Source organism: Carlito syrichta, unplaced genomic scaffold (assembly GCF_000164805.1).
Source record: "Carlito syrichta isolate Samal-C Ts95f unplaced genomic scaffold, Tarsius_syrichta-2.0.1 Scaffold301846, whole genome shotgun sequence".
Taxonomy (NCBI): Eukaryota; Metazoa; Chordata; class Mammalia; order Primates; family Tarsiidae; genus Carlito; species Carlito syrichta.
In genome coordinates, this window is record NW_007245942.1 from 152,856 (window position 1) to 174,633 (window position 21,778).

The 21,778-nt window shown below is 33.0% G+C and overlaps 1 protein-coding gene across 6 annotated transcripts in view; it reads left to right on the forward strand.

The window, feature by feature from the left end:
* The window catches only part of PDS5B (PDS5 cohesin associated factor B), a 126,631-nt gene extending 105,480 nt beyond the window's left edge, over nucleotides 1-21,151 (forward strand). Inside the window, exons 26-35 of one of the 6 annotated variants that reach the window (XM_008055400.2) lie at nucleotides 1,093-1,207; nucleotides 2,977-3,109; nucleotides 3,435-3,554; nucleotides 4,555-4,617; nucleotides 5,211-5,356; nucleotides 8,093-8,192; nucleotides 12,754-13,193; nucleotides 13,284-13,394; nucleotides 16,190-16,328; nucleotides 18,192-21,151. In XM_008055400.2, the coding sequence (XP_008053591.1) occupies nucleotides 1,093-1,207; nucleotides 2,977-3,109; nucleotides 3,435-3,554; nucleotides 4,555-4,617; nucleotides 5,211-5,356; nucleotides 8,093-8,192; nucleotides 12,754-13,193; nucleotides 13,284-13,394; nucleotides 16,190-16,328; nucleotides 18,192-18,227 (1,403 nt within the window). In that variant the 3' untranslated portion in view covers nucleotides 18,228-21,151. Of the gene's footprint in view, nucleotides 1-1,092; nucleotides 1,208-2,976; nucleotides 3,110-3,434; nucleotides 3,555-4,554; nucleotides 4,618-5,210; nucleotides 5,357-8,092; nucleotides 8,199-12,753; nucleotides 13,194-13,283; nucleotides 13,395-16,189; nucleotides 16,329-18,191 lie in introns of all 6 variants that reach the window. The other 5 variants (XM_008055396.2, XM_008055399.2, XM_008055398.2 and 2 more) reach the window with 5 other exon arrangements.
* Nucleotides 21,152-21,778: the final 627 nt, after the last annotated feature.

Genomic DNA, 21,778 nt, shown 5'->3' on the forward strand with positions numbered 1-21,778 from the left:
CCCTCTCCCCATCCCCCCTTCCCTCTCTTCCTCTCTTCCTCTCTCTGTGTCTGTCTCTCTCACTGGCACAAAGGAGGTACTCACTATGTGTTAGCTATTCTTATTTCGAGGCATCTTTCACTTTGACGAATAGCTTCTGCCTCTGTTTATGTTGCATTGTGAGCTCTTTACCTAGTCTTACTCATCTTTATATTTCAAAATTCTAATATAGGCCTGGAATGTGGTAAACATTCAATAAATATTTGATAGAATTTCATTTTTATTTTACTAAATTTTCAACCTTGTTACTTTTTTTCCTTCTGTGCCTGCCTTGAAGTGAATGGTATTATATGCAAACTATTCTCTGCAAGTTCAGCAACAGAAATAAAGAAAATTTGGTACTTAATTGACATACATGATATTATATATCAAGTTAAACATTTGATTAAAATTTTTATTTTGATTAAATTAATATAAATTGAAATTGTCTAGAATATGAATGTGAATCTTTTTGCATACCCTTTGTTAAACTTCATATTCCCATGTTGACCTCTCTGACATCATATGCTAATCTCAGTCAACATATAAAAGTATTTGAATTTAAACAAGAATGGTGTTTCTTTGCTATTTAAAATGCCCTAGAAACTCTTAACTTGGTTCTTTTATATCTGTTCTTCTGTTACAAATAGAATCAACCATTACCTCCTATCTTGTGTTTTGTTGACTCTGAAAGATTACTAGCTGTTTTTCATTTTGCTCAGCCACTTACAAAAGAGTAGTAAACATAGGGTGGCTCATAACAGTAAAAGTAGATCTTACGTTTCTCAGTCTTGAATATAGTCTGTTTGAGTCGTTTTTCCTATATGCATTTTAAAACTGAAATATGTGTTTTTGTAGCCTCAGCTCATGGTGTATTTCCACATTAGACATGGTGGATGGATGAATAAACTGTTTAATTCATCATGTACCTCAGTGCAGGATATGTTTTTCTTCTAGCTATATTGAGGTAAACTGTTGGGATGCAGGAAATACAGTGTGAAAGAGTGTATAAGATTTGGTTTTCTAACCTGTATGTTTTTGTTTGTTTTTTCTTTTTCTTCTTTTCTGTTTTAGAAAAGCTGTTGTCTCTTCTACCAGAGTATGTTGTTCCATATACAATTCACCTTTTGGCACATGATCCAGATTATGTCAAAGTACAGGATATCGAACAACTTAAGGATGTTAAAGAGTAAGATTTGTTCCCTCCCATTTCCATATTTTCTGCAAGGTGTCCTTTCCCCTGAATGTTGATAATGAGGTCTGAATTATAATTAGTGTATTGATGTATTCATTTCTTAGGCGTTTTAAGTTTCTTTCCTCTATTAGCTGTCATGTCTTTTTTCATACCATCGTTTTATATTACAGTTTTTAATGTAATTTCCCAAAACTTAAGCATAATTACTATACTGTAATTCTATTTCTCTACTAGTCTGACATTTCTTTTCTATTGAAGTAATTCATTAAAAGTTTTCATTCCATTTGTCTTTTTTTACTTTCTTCTGAAAGTGTGTAGGTTTTCATGTGAGGTGAAATTATAATCTCCTTTACTCATGTAGTAATCACATTTTTCTTTGCAGTAACTATCTTCCTCCAGGAAGAGAAAATGGCCTGATTTAATAATGAGCCAAGTTTATAATCGACTACTCTTGCTTAAGATTTCATTGATATCTTTATCTAGTTAGAGATTATAGTTTTCATTATTCTTTCAAAGATTATTGTTGAGAGACTGAAAACACTGTACATGTGTACAGTAGGGGAATATAGTGATATTTAGACAAGTCTTTTTAAGACCAGTATAGACCTTTATATATGCTTGAGACTTGGTCCTCTTTCTGTTATAATAAAATATGACCTTTGTGGTTTTGAATCAATTAATTTATTATGCCTTTAGTTTCCTTTTAAGGAAATTAATTCTTAGTTTCTTAATACATAGAAATATACCTCAGGAGAATAAAAACAAATTAATGCTAACCTCTCATGACAAGGGAAAAAGCAGCCATTCCCCCCCCTTTTTTTTTTGCCAGTTTCATTTTAAAAAATAAATGATTAGTTCTCCCAAAATGAGTTTTGTGTTAGAGTGTTTATAACTTATAAAAACTTCTAGCCACCTCTCACTACCAGAGAACATTGGTTTTTAAAATAGATACCTGTCATTTGGAATTTACTAGACATTCTTGGCTGTATTTCTCAATTGTCCCTGTATAACTATGAGTAATCTCCATTCTATCAGAGAGGCACTCCAGGACTTATCCCGTACCTAAGATCTAAAGGTTATTTTTTCTGTTGTAGAATAATACCTTGCTTCACATTTCCCTCTCTTCCTTCTCCTATTACTTTTCTCTTCTGGGCATCAACTATAACTCTGCCCCTTTCAGTCCATATAATACATAGACAAAGCACTTTCCATTTTTTGTTGAATAGAATTGTGTGCAATTAACTGTAAAACTGGTCTACTGAAACTTTATTTTTCCTTCATTAAGCAAAGACAGTTTGTGTCGTTGTCAGTATGACTTTTCACCTCTATTGATGAAGATTCTTAACTATTTAATAAGGTAGTTAAATTCTCTTAAAGACTTCCCATCAGCTCTACAGTCAGTCTTGCGTCTTAAGCCCTCATTTGATCCATAATCCAACTACTTATTCCTTTAGGCAGTCTTTACTTCCTGGGAGTTAAAATGACTTGATTCTTTCCACTGTTTATGTTTCTTTTTCCCCACCATTTGTGTTTCCTCCTTGAAAATGGGAGACTTTCAGAAAGGGCCTTATAAGTTCATGTTGGCATTGCTGACTATTATATGTATGTGTGACATGTCTTTTTCCCTTGCTGACTGTAGCTGTTTCTTTTTGAAATTTTTTCCCCTCCTGGAGTTAATCTGGGTTCATAGTATTTATATTTAAAATCATTGTATCTGTATTTTACAAAGGATTTTGTTTCTTCTTCTTTTTTTTTTTTTTTAGATGTCTTTGGTTTGTTCTGGAAATATTAATGGCTAAAAATGAAAATAACAGTCATGCATTTATCAGAAAGATGGTAGAAAATATTAAACAAACAAAAGATGCCCAAGGACCAGATGATGCAAAAATGAATGAAGTATGTAATTCTTTGTAAATAATTATGGGTTCATGTTGATTTAAACATTTGGATGTAGGGTATGAAACTTCTGTAATATTTATAGACAGCATCAAATAATTGTTCTATTGGTAGTATTTCTATTAGTAATAATTAGAATTACTAATATAGAATTAGTAGTAATCTTACTAATTAATCAGAGCAGTAGTGTGGCTAAAATGCTTATACTTGCTGCTGCTTTCATTAATTTACTATTTAGACTGGATTCATGTTCCAGAATTACTCGTTATTTACAGAGTGTAGGATGCCAACTTGACTCATTTTTTTTTTTTTAATACCATTGCAGAAACTATACACCGTGTGTGATGTTGCCATGAATATCATCATGTCAAAGAGTACTACATATAGTTTGGAATCTCCTAAAGACCCAGTATTACCAGCTCGTTTTTTCACTCAACCTGACAAGGTAGTTACTTTAGAATTTGTGTAAGTTGAATTAAAACATCTTCTGAGCAATAGGTTGTGGGATGACCAGGAAGGATCAGTATCAAGAGCTGGCCTACTGTTAATGGCGAGGAAAGAGTGCCATGAGTTTTAAGAATGTGGCTTAAGGCCAGAGTATGGGCCAAACTGGAGGACACAAATATGGTTCAAAGACTAGTTAGAATGGGACCTAGTATTTGTGTTTAGTTTTAAGCCGGTCTAAAGGCACAGACAAAAATATGATCAAAGCATGTGGATTTGTGAATTAATGGCCATTGTTCAAAATGGGAAGGAGAATGCTGATAGAGATACTGTCTGAAGTAAAGACTTCATTGGGATTCTTAACTGGTATGAGAAAACAGAGAACAGACACTAGAACAAGCCCAAGACCCTGGGAGCACAAGCATATTCCCAAACCACTCTCCAAAAATCCCAGCTGCTGTATGAATTATAAAAGGTGTTTTCCACAATCCCTCATAATTTATTTAAAACCTCATAATTTATCTAAGCACATTGAGTAACAAATTCTGGAAATGACTACTATCCTCTTTTTTTGTTAAAGCAAAATGTCATCTAAAGTCTTACCAGTGTGTAGAAATTTGGAGCAGACTTGAAGGTTTACTCATTAGCTAAATGGGCTGTCTCCTTTTAAGCATTCACCTTGGTGTGAGCAAGGTAACAGTATATGTGGTCTTTTCTCTGAAGGGTGTTATTACAGAAGTATGTATTTTCTTGAGATAACAGAAACTGTATGCGAATTAGAGCTCAAATATGATTTGTTAATATTGGAGTTGGTATGATGTTAGTTTAAGCTTACTACAGTAAAGTCTGTGACTCAAATTTTGTGTTTCAACTGATTATTTAGTTTAAATAAGTATGTACTTTAAAACAAAAAACTGCTGTATGCTTTGTTGGCTTTTAAACCACTTCATAGATACAGTGTTTTAAAATTCACTGACGACTTCTTTTTCCCTTGCTTGTAGAATTTCAGTAACACCAAAAATTATCTGCCTCCAGAAATGAAATCATTTTTTACTCCTGGCAAAGTAGGTTTTGAGAATCATTTTAATTTTTATGTGGTAGATTATTTTAGTGTGATTATTGGCTAATTGTGTTTTTGTACTCCTTCAAAAATATGTATGTTCAAGGTAGAAAATAAAATTTTAGCTATCTTCCACTTACTAGTGAGAAATAATTATATTTATCAGAGAGTATACCTCTCTGAGATACCTCTCTGAGATACATGCACTTACTTTTTATCTTGTAATAAAGCACAGGAGACCTTAATCCTTAGACATCTTATCCTAATATCAGAATAAACATCTTTAAAAAGCATCTTCTTATGCTCTTCCTTAGCGAAAGTCTAATTATCTGTTTTCATTGTTTATGCATTTCATTTGTTCTCCCTTTCTATGTAAACCATTTTCTTCAGATAACTAAGACTTGACTGCTATGCTGTCTATATAGTTTTTAATTTGTTCAAGTGATTTTCAGTTTATGATTCTTATCTTGCTTAGGGATGGGTACCATTTTTAATTATTTGTTTGTCAATACGTTGATAGAGGTGTTGTTTATGGTTACTACATGTAAGTTTCTTTTGGCTTTAACCAAATAGAAAAAGACATATTTCTCATTTCAGCCTAAAACAACCAATGTTCTAGGAGCTGTTAATAAGCCGCTGTCATCAGCAGGCAAACAGTCTCAGACCAAATCATCACGAATGGAAACTGTAAGCAATGCAAGCAGCAGCTCAAACCCAAGCTCTCCTGGAAGAATAAAGGGGAGGTCAGTATAGAAGAACTATCACAGTTTACATGTAAGGATTCCAGCAAGGCTATGGGATCTAAAATAATATGTAACACCTTCCATGTCAGTGAGTGCAATTTCATGTAGTACTTAACTTTCCCCAACATTGTCAGTCACCAGTTCATATATTTGCTTGCTCATTTTGGACAGGTTCTCTATCTTAGCCTTTCATTCTTTAGCTTGTTGGGGTAATCTGTGCTAGAACACATAAACTAGTTTCTGACCTGGGTGTCCAGCAATTGGAAAACTGGCATTGTATATAATGATTTCTACATAGTCACTAGAAATGATGAGTTCAGAGCTAGTGTGGAAGAGTTTCCACAACATGTTACTCAGTGAAAAAGGCAAAGTGTATGGAACAATATTAGGATATGTGTAAGTTTTGAAAAAGGATTTATATTCACATTTGTTTTTATAAGCAGACAAGTTTTCAGATGACTGCACAGAATCTTTTATGATAACCTAGTATAGGAGAGTATTTTATACTTTTTGGTATAATTTGAATTTATTTTTGCCATGTACATGTATAAACTTTTTTGTTTAAAAAAAATTTTTTTTTTTTCCTTTCCAAGAAAGAATAAAAAAAAATTCACCCGTTCGCTGGTTTTAGCATAAGTGTTAGGACTTCTTTGTTACCAGCAAAGTATTGTACAGGGCTAAGCAGCCACTGTTTATTGATTTTACCAAATTATTATGAGACATTGTCCTGTCTTTTGCATTGTTTATAACCAATCAGTAAAGAAGGAAAGAGTCATTTTAAAATAGCTTACCAGTTTTCTTATAATGAATAAATTATTGAATGCACATAGTATGGCAGGACTAGAAGAAGAAATTGCATCTGTCCTTTTGTTTGTTCTTGGTTCCTGTATTAATGTGTATTAGTGGCTGATACCTAAGTGACTCGAGCTATATCAGTTGGACATTTCTAGAAAATGACCTTATATGTTGTAACACGATTGAAAACATTTTCGCCAACTCATTTTCTAAATTGCTTTTTTTCCCTTGAATTTCTGATTATAATCAAAGATGACCTAGTTCACCCAGTCATCTGGGCTAAGAGCCTCAAAACTGTCTATGACCCTTTTCCCTATCTATTTTTGTTCACTTTGCTAAGTTTTGCTGATTTTTTTCTATATGGTATTTTGTACTTCTTTTATTGTCATCACCTAGTTCATTTCCTTTTATTATTGCTCTATTTCCCCTCCTTATTCCTGTCAACTACATATGTAGTATGACTATTGATAATCTTTTTTAAAAATGCTTCTGTTATCATGTTATTTCATTGCCCAGAAATCTTAATCGACTCCCCTTGTTTGCTTATATCTCATTGTTAGTTAACACAAATGTGTCTTAATTTTCTTACTGTACTTTTTAAATATATGTCACTCTAAATTTTTCTTTCAACTTTTGACCAATCTATTTTGTTATGTTTTTTCCTCCATATTCAGTAGGACTCTTTCCAAGGGTGTGTTTGAGAGACCCATTTGGTTGGAGAGTAGGAATGAGGGAAAAATGATAAGAGAAAGTTGAGAGGTAGCCAGCTTATGTTTGAACTTTGTGAACCATGGTAAGGAATCTGGATTTGATTTTTAAGTGTAACTGAAAGATATTGTCAGGGAATGTAGCAATTTAATTTGTGCTTTACAAGTGTTACCCTGATAATTTGTGCAGAATATACTATAGAGGAGCTAGATTTGAAGTAGAAAAACCAGTTAGGAGACAGCTAATAGTAATCTAGAGAAGGGATAAAGAAGGAAGATGGTATTAATAAAAATAGTCAAATTTCAGATTTATTTTGATGTTAGATCCATATAGTCTTGGTGGATTAGATGTAAACAGCTAGAAAAAGGGAGTATTTAAGAATGTATCCTGGGTTTTTTATCTGAATAATTGGAGAGATGGTGGTGCCATTCACTGAGATGTAGAAGCCTTGAGGAGGAATAGACTCTGTGTTTACATATGTGTGTTTTGGGGAGGTGGGAAAAGAGGAGTGTCCAAATAACTGTTTTAGCTGTTCAGTTGCCTATTAGAATTTTAAGTGAAGTAATGAGTAGACAATTGGATATGTGAGTTTAGAATTCAGGGTAGCTGACCAGAGATTGAGATTTAGGGTTTAACAATATAAAAATGGTTTTAAAAACCAGATAAAGATGAGATCACCCAGGATGGACGCCTGGACCTTTATACTGATGTATGAGGGCATATGCTATTAATTCATTCAACACAGTTGTTGAGAACCTACTCTGTGCTGGCACTGATTCAAGTGTTTAGCATACATTGATAAGCAAAATCGACAGGAAAGTCATGCTTACATACTAATTAGTAGGGGAAGGTAGGCAGCAAATACTAAGTATAATAATCATGGTGTGTTAGAAGGTATAAAATGCTACAGAGAGGAAAAAAATGAACAAGGCAGGTTGTAGTGTAAAACCAGTCTAAGTCTAACTTACCAGAAAGTTTAAATTTGCTGTATGTCCCACCACAAAATAGAATTTAGCTTTTAAAAAGATTTAGGAAAAAACTAATCTGTGATTTTAAAAAATTCCTACTGTATTAGATTAAATGAACTTCTTGCTTATTGATTTAGTACAAAATGTAAGATTAAATTGATTCATTTTTTGAAAACAAATGGAACTTTTCTGTATAAAGCTACACTAAGGAATAGAAAAAGCTTTTAAAGTTATTTGATTGTAATGTAAATGTCTGTATTAAAAGGCTTGATAGTTCTGAAATGGATCACAGTGAAAATGAAGATTACACAATGTCTTCACCTTTGCCGGGGAAAAAAAGTGACAAGAGAGACGACTCTGATCTTGTAAGGGTGAGATATTTGCATTGATTTTATAGTACTATTAATAGTAATTTTACTGTGTAAATAGTAATTTTTAAACTGAAACCGTTAACATTGCTATTAAATTTGACATTTGATTTTATTTTAGTGGTTTTAATCCCAAATTTGAGATTGTAATTATTTTCTGTGTAATTTAAGTATATGGAATCTCTGTGCTTCTTGTCATTGTGATAAGAAATCTTATTTCTGTAGGTTTTTGGAATCAAACATGCCAATTCTATACTGAGAACTGCTTGTTTTTGCTTTTTCCTGTCTGCATGTTTGTTTTTTCAACATTATTGTGCTTAGACTTAGCTTTAGAGAGGGGAATGGAATGAGGGTCCTTAAAGGCTTCTCCATTTAGTTGATTTGTGGAGCCTTTTGCTAAATAAGCTTTTAGTAAGGTAGAAAATTCTGTAGTTTTCATAAAGTTCTTATTTAGTTTTTAAATGTTAAAGAAATGATAACTTGTGTAATAGGCACACTTTGTAAATATCATTTGAAGACAATTTTGGTAAAGGTTTGTTCTACAAAAAACAGTTATGCATTTTAACACAACTCCATATACTTAATATTGGACTCATTTTGATTTTCCATATCAACTTCTAGCCATTTCCTAAATAACTAATTAGGGTTTCTGAATCCGTTTTCTTATCTGTAAACTGTGGATATTTATCTGGTAAGGTTTATCAGAATAAGTAACTTAGTTCAAATGAATTTTTGCTGCTAGTTTATTGCTGTTAATAATTAGTAATGCTTTTGATTAATGGTTACCATAATAATAAAAGTAAAAATGTTTGAATCTACTTGGTTAATAGAGGTAGGAAGTTATCAATAAAGTAATTACTTTTGCTTCTCTGAAATAGTATTGTCTCTTTTCTTGTCTTCCACTAGCCTAACATTATACATTCAAGAAACTTTGATTATTTTCAGGTTTCTCCAGTAATTTATTTTGCCAGATTCTTTCTCTTCCCACTTAGAAAAAAATTATTCTAAAATTCTTACTAAATTTTTATACTGTGTACAGTGTAAATTCTGATGTTTATTGACTGTTTAAAAATTTCACCAAAGCAAAATTAAAAATTGTTCACTTAGCCTGAATGGAATCTTGTTATCTGAATTTACAGAAGAGAATCCTTGAATCGGAAAAGGTACTTATGTCTTCTAGTCCTAGTTCTCACTTTTAGTGCAGAAATTCCATTATTATCATTCATGAGAGTTGGTCGCCACATGCATGAACATGTCAGAAGTGGAAAGCTCTTGATTTCTTTCATTTGTTGGAAAAGTCAACCAGGCCACAAACACCACACCCATGTTTTACCACACCCAAACTCACATGCTGTCCTCATTCTCTCTAAAGTTGGCAAACATGGTTTTTCTTAATTCTTCATATCTTGATATCCTAGAAATTCCACATTTGCTTCTGTGTTTTGGGGCAAAGAGAGGTCTGCTCTGTTTTTCACTGAACAGTTTTGAATTTCTGAGCTCTTAAGATTTATTTGTATCATTGTAATGAGGCCTTTTGCTATCTCTTGTGGCATGGATAGTGTGTAACATTAGAGCCATTTTTAAGAGATGCTAGGAGAACCTTATTAATAACTAATTTCGACTGAAATATCCTCAAAGAGATGAGTTTTATGAGACACAAGTTCAATTTAAAGATCAATTGATTAGAGTGAAAGAATGCCATCTTATTTGCTTTCTCCCATCTTCATATTGAAATTTCACAGCAAAGGCATTATTCCTCACATACATTTAAATATTTAGCTTTATCAATAACGTATTTCCTGCCCCAACCTTGATTTTGTACTTTCTCTGTTCTTAAAGCAGTGCAGTGCAAAATGTCAAAGAAATGAGATTGTGATATTTTAGGAAACGAGATTATTTTATAATAATCTCAAGAAAGTAGACAGTGGGTTTTCTTTTTATCATCAACCTTTTCTAAAGCATAAAGGCATTTAACCACCTTTTTAGATCTTTGGACATCAAAAAGAATTGTATTTAAAATTAGAAGTGACATTTTTAAAATTTAGTTTTAATAATTTTTTTACGGTCCCACTTTTGAGTAGCAACAGTTAATTTTTAATTTATGCACAAAAACTTTAAATAAATACTAACAAACTAATCAACCATTTATATATCTTCCGCCACCACCAGAATGTAAGGATAGTGTTAAAAATATTTTAATATAATAATATAGTAAATTAGTAAGCTGAGTAAGAAAAACTAAAACAAGATGATTTAAGATCATGTTAGGAGGACATGTGTAAAACTTAAAATTCATTATATAAACTCTTAGTAAAGTAGTACTGGAAGGTTATTTCCTTAACATGCTAACAGCTTTGTCTGTTTTAAGTTAGTAGTCATTCTTAAACACAAAATACTTGAAACATTCTTATTAAAAAATCAGGACCAAAACAAGCAACCTGCTGCCACCACTATTTTTAAAAATTGGTCTAGAATGTTCAATCACTTAAGGAAGACTTGCAGTAGGAATCAGAGGTATAACAATGAAAAAGAAGAGACAGACTCATTGTTTCTTTTGTAGTCTTAGAAAAATAAAAGAATCAGTTGGGAACTAAGAATACAGCATGGTATCCATATGTGTGTGTATATAACTAACTTTACTCTGGTAATTTTGCTTTCTGCCACATGTACATCTGGGGGAAAGGAGATTTTCTTCATTATAATAACCACTGCAACGAAATTAGGTAGGTAGGTGGATAGGTCAGTTGGCTGATCGATCAACTGACATACCTTAAAAAGAAGTAAGGGGGACCTATGTGAAGAAAAATCTCAAAACTGAGATACATAGAAAAATTGAAGAGAGAAGACATGCCATGTTCCCATATGAAAAATAAGAATAAAAAAGGATGGTGGTTTTTTCCAAGTGAATATGTAATTGTAAAATCCCAACATGATTTTTGTTTCTATTTCATGTAGAAGAATAAATAGATATACTAAAAGAGAAGTGATAAATATAGGATCGGCTCTACCAGATGCAAATATTTAGTTATAATTAATAAAATATTGTGCTTCTGTTACAAGAGCCCAGAAGCATTCTTTTTCAAAACATTATACAAAATAAAAGAAACATTACAAATTAGTGATTCTGAAATGGTTAGATATCTCCTTGGGGGTGGGAAAGACAGTTTAAAACCTCATCTCCTATCCTATTCTAAAACAAGATACAATAGTGTGTTAGTCAACTCAGGCTGCCATAACAGAATACCACAGATTTAGTAGTTTAGACTACAGAAATTTGTTTTCTCACAGTTTTGGAGGCTGGAAGTATGAGATAAGCATACCAGCAGATTTGTTTCCCAATGAGTACTGTCTTCCTGGCTTACAGATGCCACCTTCTCACTGTTCTCACAAGGGCCCAGGGGAAGGAGGAGGCACCTAAGCTCTCTGGTGTTTGTTTTTATAAAGGGAGAGGGCCTCTTGACCTCAGCTAAACCAAATTACCTCCCAAAGGTCCTGTCTCCAAATACTATCAAATTGAGGGATTAGAGTTTCAACATATGGGTGGGTGCGCCATTCAGTCCATAGGAAATAGCATTTAAACACACACAAAAGTATAGAAGACTGTACTAACAGTCTAGTAAACAAAGTAGACAAAGGACATGATATCCAAGGACATAACTAGGTAGCTTATGGATAGGAGACATAATTACTAAGCAAAAAGTTACAGGTAATTCACTAGTTTGTGTTGTTTTCATTGAATTTTGAGAGTATAAATTAAGACAGTTTTTGGAAGTTAACTTTGTATTGTAAGTATTCCTACATATACTTCATTCTTGAGTCCTTAGAAAATTTATTCAATCTCTATCTGCTGGTTCACACATAAATTCTCTGAATGTAGACTGGGGTTTTTTTTTTTTAATTTAAAATCTTTGTTTTTCATGCCAATTTTCCTATCCAAGTCTCCACTCAGCTCTTTTTTTTTTAATTGCTTTTGTTATTAATCAGTTACACCTAGAAAAAAGCAGTATCTCTGATTCAGAAGTATTTTCAAAAGTTTTAATAAATGTTGAACATGTTTAACTTTTGTATCTTGCAACCTTTATTTATAAAATAAAAATAGTTCTTTTATTATGTTGTAAGCTTGACATACAGCATAGTTGATACTTTATGTGTTATGCACTGTGTCGTAAAATTAGAATTACTTAAATTCACTATGAAAACAGATAGTTTAGTATAGTTCCCTTTGGGACCAGACACTGAATTTTAGAATGTTCTTTTTTATGAAATAGTTCTTCTCTTCACAAAAATTTATAATTTAATAAGATACTGATCTTGTGAGTTTTCATTTTAAGACTCTCCAGCTTAAAAGTAAGATGGAAATTTATACTCTTAACCCAGAGAATTTTTTAAAACTAAAAATAATAAAAATAAGTAGTTATGGTTCTGATTTATTTAAGAACTGTATACTTTATTTAGGTATATGTTGGGGTTCTTTTACTTGCTTTTTCAAAATATGCATACCAACAATTTTATAAATATACATTGTGATTTTTTTCCCCCACCTTCACCCCTACCCCAGTCTGAATTGGAGAAACCTAGAGCCCGGAAAAAAACGCCTGTCACCGATCCAGAGGAGAAATTAGGTATGGATGACCTGACTAAGCTGGTACAGGAACAGAAACCGAAAAGTAGTCAGCGAGGTCGGAAAAGAGGCCATACAGCTTCAGAATCGGATGAACAGCAGTGGCCTGAGGAAAAGAGGCTCAAAGAAGATATATTAGAAAATGAGGATGAACAGAATAGTCCACCCAAGAAGGGAAAAAGGGGCCGGCCACCAAAACCTCTCGGTGGAGGTACAGCAAAAGAAGAGCCAACAACAAAAACTTCTAAGAAAGGAAGCAAAAAAAAATCTGGGCCTACAGCTGCAGAAGAAGAGGAGGAAGAAGAAAGGCAGAGTGGAAATACAGAGCAGAAGTCCAAGAGCAAACAGCACCGAGCGTCACGGAGAGCACAGCAGAGGTGAGTGTGTGTAACGCTAAGCTGCATCTATTTAGTTACTATACTATAAATCATAATTTGATGCTGTCCACATTTGGGTCTTCCCCAAAGCAGAGCAGAATCTCCTGAAACTAGTGCAGTTGAATCCACACAATCCACACCACAGAAAGGACGAGGAAGACCATCAAAAACGCCATCACCATCACAACCCCCCAAAAATGTGTAAGTTGTAAATCATATTAAATTTCAAACCAATTTCAAATTATTTTGCAAAAGTTCATAAATTTATAAGCATACATATTGCTGTATTTAAAGCCCATATATGTAGGCCCATTAGACTAGGTAAGATAAAATTTTTATAAACTCACTAGGCGATTGATATTCCAGTTCACCCTCTGGTAACATTTGTGCATTTTTACAGATCAGATAAATCTTTATAAGTGAATATCAAATAGTTTATTATTTCCTATACAGACTTTATGATAGCTAAAAAAAAAAAATAGGTATTTTTAAATAGTCACCACACATTGACTGGATTGCCTTATCATTCCATGCTACAGTTTTTCTTTGTATTTCCCGTTAGCAACTTTTCCTTAAAAAAAAAAAAAAGAATAGGTCTTACACGTCTGCTTTTATACTTTGAACTTGTAGTAGGAAAGTAACAGGCATAATTTTTAAAAAATTATATCCACATAAATTAATTATCACATTGATGTCAAGTTTCTGATATCTTAGTTTTGTGTATTTTCTAATATAAATAATTTTTCTCTATATACAGTTTTGGACGTTCACACAAACACATAACAATCTGTACCCAAAATTATTAATATCACAATAATATCAATGCTGCAATTTGTAGATTTGGCAGTATTTTTCTCCTTAGTTATGTAAGTGGAAATAGCTATGTCTTCTATTAGTCAGAAATTCTTCACACTTTTTCTGAGAATACTCCCATATATAATTACATCAGTACCTTGACTCTTCAGAGTTGCCAACACACTTTGGTTAAATACTGAATTATCTTAGCATTTTTCCTGTTCCATGTGTTTCACAGGAAGAGGAAAAGTCTATCTAGTACTTCATACCTTCTTCCTTGTAATTTTTCTCTCAGGTTAAAAGTAAAGGTAAGTACATTTTGTAGTAGCTTTATAAATGTGTTTGAATTCAACCAAGGGAAATCACTATTTCTAAACAAAGGATTCTTAAGGAATATTAAATATATGTGATGTAATAAGGACATAAATCTCATAATCTTTGTTTATATTTGGGCATCATAAATTTAAGGGTTTAAATGACTTGTGTTTTGTCCTAAAATTAAATAAGTTCTATGAATGTTCTAAACTAAACAAGTATTTATTTTACAAAATTAATACAAGGAGAGATTCTGTAATCTTGTATTCCCTTCCCTGGAAAGTTCTTTTCAGAGTTAGTATAATAAATGGTGTTATGATTTGTCTGTTTTTCTTGTTCTGACTTTAGTGAAACTGAAAAAGATTGCCATTTTTCCCCATATTATTTCTATAGTTGCTTTTGTTAATCCTGAAAAACTGAACTAAGTAAAAAAGTTACTTGATTTGAGCATGAGTTAAATAATACATATATTGGATTGCTCATAGCAGTGATAAGCTGTGTTCCTAATTTTAAAATATAAATGTTTATCAAGAGACAGCCATTTGGTTAAATGGCACTTTTGCATATTTTTTATTCCTCCTAAGTTTCAGAGAGCACTAGGTGCTAGGGCACAAAACAGACATGGTTCTTGTCCTCATGGGACTTACTATCTAATGGGCATACAGTCATTAAATAATAACATATAAATATGAAATTATGAATTGTGATGTGTGCCCTGAAGGAAAAATTTAGGGTGCTATAAGAGAATGTAGTAGGAGGATTGGAGAGTTGGGAAGTTTTCTCTTTGGAAAGTGACTGAGACAGTTATTTGAGAAGTAGGTGTGGTGGTGCTGTGGCTCCTGCCTGTAAGCTCAGCACTTTGGGAGGCTGAGGCAGGAGGATCACTTGAGTCCAGGACAATAGAGCAAGACCCTGTGTCTACAAAAATTGAAAAAAAAAAAATTAACTGGGTGTGGTGGCACACCCCTTTAATCCCAGCTACTTGGGAGCCTGAGGTTGGGGGGGGATCACCTAAGCACAGGAGATCGAGGTTGCAGTGAGATGATGGTGCCAACCTGGGCAACAGTGTGAGACCTGTCTCTTTAAAAAAGGGGGGGGCGCTGGGGGGATCGTAGGCATTAGAGAGCAGAGAGAGGAACTTTCTAGGTGGTGAGAATACTATATTTGAAGTTTCTGAAGTGAGAAAGATCTTGGCAAAATCAGAACCTGAAGGAAGACAAGAGTTTTCTGGATTGTAGTTGCGGGGAGTTGGGGAGCAGAAAGAGAGGAGAATGGACAAGTAGGCACAGACCATCTGCAGAGCCTTGTATTCTGTGTTAAGGATTTTGCAGAATCCTTCTCAGTTCAGCGGGGAGCTCTGTAGGCAGAGTGCCATGGTCTGTTCCTGTATCTTTAAAAGATTGCTTCGTAAAGAGAATAGGCAAGAGGTGGGAAAGGTTTGCATTAGGTGGTAGCAAGGAGGTGTGGAGGAAAGTGAATGTATGTGAGAGCTCTTTAAGTAGACTGTGTAAAGCCAGATAAAGACTAATAGTCTGTTTTCTGCTCAAAGGAAGAAGTTCTGCTTTGAGCAGCTCAGTGGACATGGATAACTTTTATTGAGTTAGGAAAGATGAAAGGACGAGCAGACTCTGGGTTATGTTTTGAAATCCTTTATGATATAGTCTCAGTCACACTTATTTTTATTACTTGTTAGATATTTGTATGTAAGATTCTGTGATTAAACACTGGTTTAGGGCTCAGAATATAAAAAATTTCTTTCTCATGAAGAAATTGAAGATAAAAATGATATGAGGATTCATGAACTACTTGAAGCACTTCCTCTAATGAGGTCGTCTGCGACTTAAAGATTGGAATGCTCACGTTATTTTGCATGTGTTTTACTCTAGCCGTGTAGGACGCTCCAAACAAGCAGCTACTAAAGAAAATGACTCAAGCGAAGAAGTAGATGTGTTTCAGGGCAGCTCGCCTGTCAATGATGATATCCCACAGGAAGAGACAGAGGAAGAGGAAGTTTCTATGGTAAATGTATGTGTTTGTTAGGGTGTTGTGTGAGGTGGTATGGGATATAAAATAGAGTTAGTAAATATTTGGTTAGATATATTAGCACTTGCTGCTTCTTACAATTCTAAGTTTTCTATATTTTTTCTTCATTGGCTTGTAGTGTCATTTCATCTACCAGCTTGGATAATGTAGAAATATCTTTTATAGAAACCCAAAACCAAAGGGTATAGCTTAGTGAGAGTCTAATAGTGAGAGTGTAAATGTTCAGTCTAAACTGAATGTTGTGGACAAGTATAAGTAGCATTCTAATATTGACATTTTAAGCATTTAAAGTGCACCTTGATTTTAGGGCACCAATACCCATTAAGTATATGATTGTTTGTATTTTGTAACTTTCTGTTTGATATTTCTGTTTGAGGTTATAGAAACATAGAAACTAGAAGTTAGTTCACAGAATAAAAAATATCTTTACTAAAATCAACCTTTGGAATCGAAGTACAAGTTGAATGAGAATTCATAAAATTGGTGATAGATAACTTTTGCAAAAATAGGGATGTGGTGCTTCCTAAGATTTTTTTTTTTTTTTAATTTAAGTAATGAATAGCCTTGCCAGTTAATACATCTCTGATGTTTATTTTTGGAAAAAATAGAATTAATACTTACAAGTAAGTTATCTTGATTTAATGCTGATTTGGATCAGTTCCACCAGCCATCTTTGTTTGAGAAATATGAATTCTGTAATCAATTCCCAGAGTTGGTTTCCGCTATTCTGTCCTATTATGTAATCAGCACTCCTGTCTGCACTAGGATTCGTTTATGTGAACGAGTAGGCCAAGACCGTAGGAAAGCATGCTGAACTGTGGTCTCAGTTCGGAGGACTTGTTTTTTATTTTGTTTGTTTGTTTGTTTTATTGAGTTGGAGTCTCACTCTGTCACCCAGACTGGAGTGCAATGGCCGCTCCCGGCCACCGCAGCCTGGACCTGCTGGGCTCCGGCGTTCCTTCCACCTCAGCCTTCCAAGTAGCTGGAACTACAGGCGTGCACTACCATGTCCGGCTGATTTATTTTTTTGATTTATTGTAGAGATGAGGTCTCGCCAAGTTGCCCAGGTGGGTCTCGAACCCGTGGGCTCAGGTAATCCACTCACCTCAGCCTCCCAAAGTGCAGGGATTACAGGCTGAGCCACCGAGCCCGGCTTTGGACTTGTTTTTTAAAGGGTTTTTTTTTTTAATATCACAATAAAGCTGAAGAGTCCATAATGATTGTAGTCTTTCTCAGAGAAAACCCCCCAAAATTAATTCAGTTTAAAACTTTGTTCTTTTTTCATTCCTGTTGTTAATACAGAAGTTTTTGGGTTTTTTTAACTAAAGCTTTATGCTTTCATTAGTGCTTGCCTGTAAATGATAGTATGTTTCAGTTTTAGATTGTTTATATGTATTTGATAGTAATTAAGATCCATCCTTGGTAACTACTTTCCCAGAAAGACGACTTTAAGTGCAATGTAAAGTGCATAAATGCCAAGTATTTTCTTTTTACCACAGAACAAAAGTAGAAAGATTATTAACCTATTTGCAGTTGTTGTTTTTTTGTGGTCAACAATGTCTTATATTCATTTCTCTTTAAAATTGTTAAATAGAAAAGTAAAATAATTTTCTCTTTTGTTCTGGGAAAGGCTATTTATGGGCATGCAAGGGTTCAAATATAGAAATCTAAATATGTAATGTCAAAGTAGACGGTTGAAAGGAGAAAGGTTTTGTGGACAGGAAAGCAAAGAAAATCATAAACAAGTAAGGGTAAAGATTGATTAAAAAATAATAATTACAGTATATTTTATTAATAATTACTGCATGCCATTTTAATTAGACATCTGGTGACTTTTCTTTTAAGGTACGGCGGAGAAGTTCTAAAAGGGAAAGGCGATGAACAAAAGTAATTATTAAGTTTTTCTGTGAAAGCTTTGGAAAAATCATTTTTTGTCAAGCTTGAGGCTGAATAAAGCCCTTGATGCACAAAATGGGACTGCTGAAGAGTGGACAGTTGGACCTTACTTTGGTGACCCCATGTGTTTGTGGTCACATGCTGTAGCCATACGCATGATAACATTGACTATGGAGTCTTGTGAAAGTATAATGTGCGATGGCTGTATAGACATAAACTAAAGAAGAAACTTGTAAATATCTTTTCTTTTCTTTTTTTTAATGTTTCTGACTTCTAAAGTGCTTGTATAGCTTTTATCTGCAGCTTTAAACTGACAGTGCCCGACTGTTTATTGGATCTATTGATTTGAAAAGAGTTTGTTAGGATAGATCTTAAGCAGTAATCTGTCAGTGTTTGTATTTGTATTCTCTGCAATTTTACTGTGAAAAAATTTTTTCAACAACTAGTGTCATTTTCTTGATGTCACTATTTGTTGGAGAGTTAAATGGTCTCTTCTCCTTGTGTATCTTACCTAGTGTTTACTCCTGGGCACCCTTAATCTTCAGAGGTGCTAAATTGTCTGCCATTACACCAGAACGATGCCGTTGATAGGAGGACACCATGCAGATTGTGAAATAGTCCTGAAGTTGTTTAATTGCTTTACACCTCAGTATTGGTCCTAGAATTTTCTGGCCTTTTATGGCAATGAAAATTTTAAAAAGAAAGAGATTTAAAATATTTTAATTTTAAAGAGTGTGTTATAAAATAATGTACTGAATTCTTTATCCCATTTTATCTTCACTTTTCATTAATCTACTGTATCAATAAAATTCTGTAATTTGAATGAGTTTTTAATAGTCTACAATGTTATTGTGTATAGATATTTCCTCTTGAACAATATGTTTGGAAAAAGCAAATTATTACACTATAATAAAAAACCTGATATATACACGTTAGAAAAATTCCAGTTCTCCCTAACAGTGTAAAGTTAATCAGAAAGAAAAATTTTATTGATGCAGTGTGTCTTTATAAAGCTGTTCTTGAAAGCCAAGTGTTTTGTATTTTATAGTGAGTTGCATGTTTATGAAAAAAAGTGCTGAAAATGGGATGTGCTTTTTTCTGTAAATTCATATTTAGTCATAGTATATGATAGATTGCCCCATAACATAGTTTTTCATCAAGAGTTTATTATTGTACTTTATTTTGGAGCCAAATATCGTTTTGGGGGACAGGGACAGAGTAGACGTGATACATCCAACTATATCAACTACTGTGGTTGTCACGATCTTATGAACACTGAATGAAATTTCACTTTGTCCAGACTGGAAGAAGTGGAAATTTATTCGGATTTAGAACAGGTCTTTTCTTCCTTAATTGTAATCTGCAAAATATAGAAACAAATTACTTAAGGCAGTATCCTTTATATAATTGTAAAACTGTATTTTGAACCAAAACATATAGGTTACTACTTAATGCTTACCTAAATTCATTTTGGTATTTTAGGTGATGTTCTTATGTTTTTTTCATGGTTAACATCACTAAAGAAAATCATATTCTAACTTATTGAATTTATCACATTGAACAATGGAGCATTTTCATATAACACACCATTATGTTTAAGGTATATTTCCAAGATTGGCTATAATAGAGGGGGGCATATAATAAAGAAATTACTATTTTGGAAAATGACATTTTACTATTGTCCAATGTATATCGAAATTCTTGTGATTGTTTTTCTTTTGAAGATTTCTTTATGTTTATGGAATGGCCTTTTATTTTTTAAAAACTGTTTTGAACTGTGACTTAATCTCTCAGTTTCAAGCTATTCTTCATTGGCAACAATACTGACACTAGTGATTATTGGAGGCTGCTCTATATATCAAGACAGCTAAGGTTAGGTCAAGATACGTTGGTTTTTAAATGTCATTAGCTCAGTTCTCCCAAACACACCATTTCTATTTCACCAGTTAAAAGGCATGTTTTAAAATCTATAACATAAAGAATAAGGGATAGCTTTGTATTTTTGTTGTTGACTAAATTGCACCAGAAATGTTTATGGACATATATCTTTAAGACCATTTTATAAAACATATGAAAAAATATTGTGAAGGATTTTTATTTGCATGATCATAGTTAACCAAATTTCACTGCACATTAATGCTGTACATCAGTTCACAAAAATGTTTGTTTGTTTATGTTAAATGCCAATGCGTCTGTAATTTTACAAACTGGTTATTTTTTGGGAGGATTATGAAGTAAATTTTTCATTTTTCTGTAGAAAAAATAGGTGCAATAATGATCAAAATTTTAATGTCTCTATCTTAGGGAATTATCTTACTATGTTTAAACTTAACATTTCGTGTACTAACATTTGGAGAGCCACATACTTTAACTACAGTAAAATTAAGTATGTATAAAACATTAATTGCTAACAGTTGTTAGCAAAGTATTCAGCGATAATGTTCATTTTGAAAATATGTACTGTATAACATTAAGAAAATATTTAGCTCACTGTAACAAGTTTCATTTTGAAAATCTCATTCCTCAGTGAGATTATCTTGCTGCACTCTGTAGCAGATTTGTTTAATCTACATTATAAAATTTCTTGCTGCAGTGCAACAGGAAGCTTTTTCAGTGATCTCCACTGTATATGTACATTACAAATGTGGCTGTAAAACTTGTTCCAGGTATTAAAGGTTAAATTACTTTCTATATCTTTTTATGACTTGTAAGTTTGATTTTTAAAATTTCCTTTTGCCCACCTGGAAGAATGTCAGGAATTTAAAGAATTTGTTTAAATTAAGCATATATCTGCTACCACATAGTATTATGTCACCATAATGAACAATTGGTATTTAAATAGATAACCAGTTTTCAGATACCTTTTTTTAATTTCCTGTGACATTGAATAAACATGAAAGCTAATAAAATTGTATTATTTTGTTTATGTAAATCAGTATATATTTAAATACCGAATAGAGAAAGGCGCATTTTGATGATATTTAATTTGGGAGGCTGGTTTATGAAGAGGAAACTTTTCTCAGTAACATTTTTTATATTTTTTAAAAAATTTCCCATGCAAATTTGGCTGACAAATTTGCTAAGTACTATTTAAGTTAAAGGCCTGCATAACGGAAGAAAATAAATGTATAATATAAACGTTTAAAATAAGCACTAAATACCCAAGTTGCTAGTGGCAGTTTTATTAATTTGTTCAGGAAACATTTATTGAGCACTTACTATACAGACCCTCAAAATCAAAATTTTTACTCAGTTTTATGGAGGATAAAGTGTGATCAGGATGGACTAAGTTTTTGCCATTATGGTGCAAACTTCATGCTGAGGGTGGATGAGTAAGCAGAAATAAATATATAATGTCAGGTTCTGAAAAATGCAGTGAATGAAAAAAGAAAAGCAGGACAGAGAGCAGATATGATTGAGGAAGAAGTTATTTTTATAATTTGAAACTGTTATTTGGTGCATAAGGTTTAGGATTATTATATCTTTGTGATGAAGTGATACTTTCATAATTTAAAATGTCACTTGGTATTTGCATG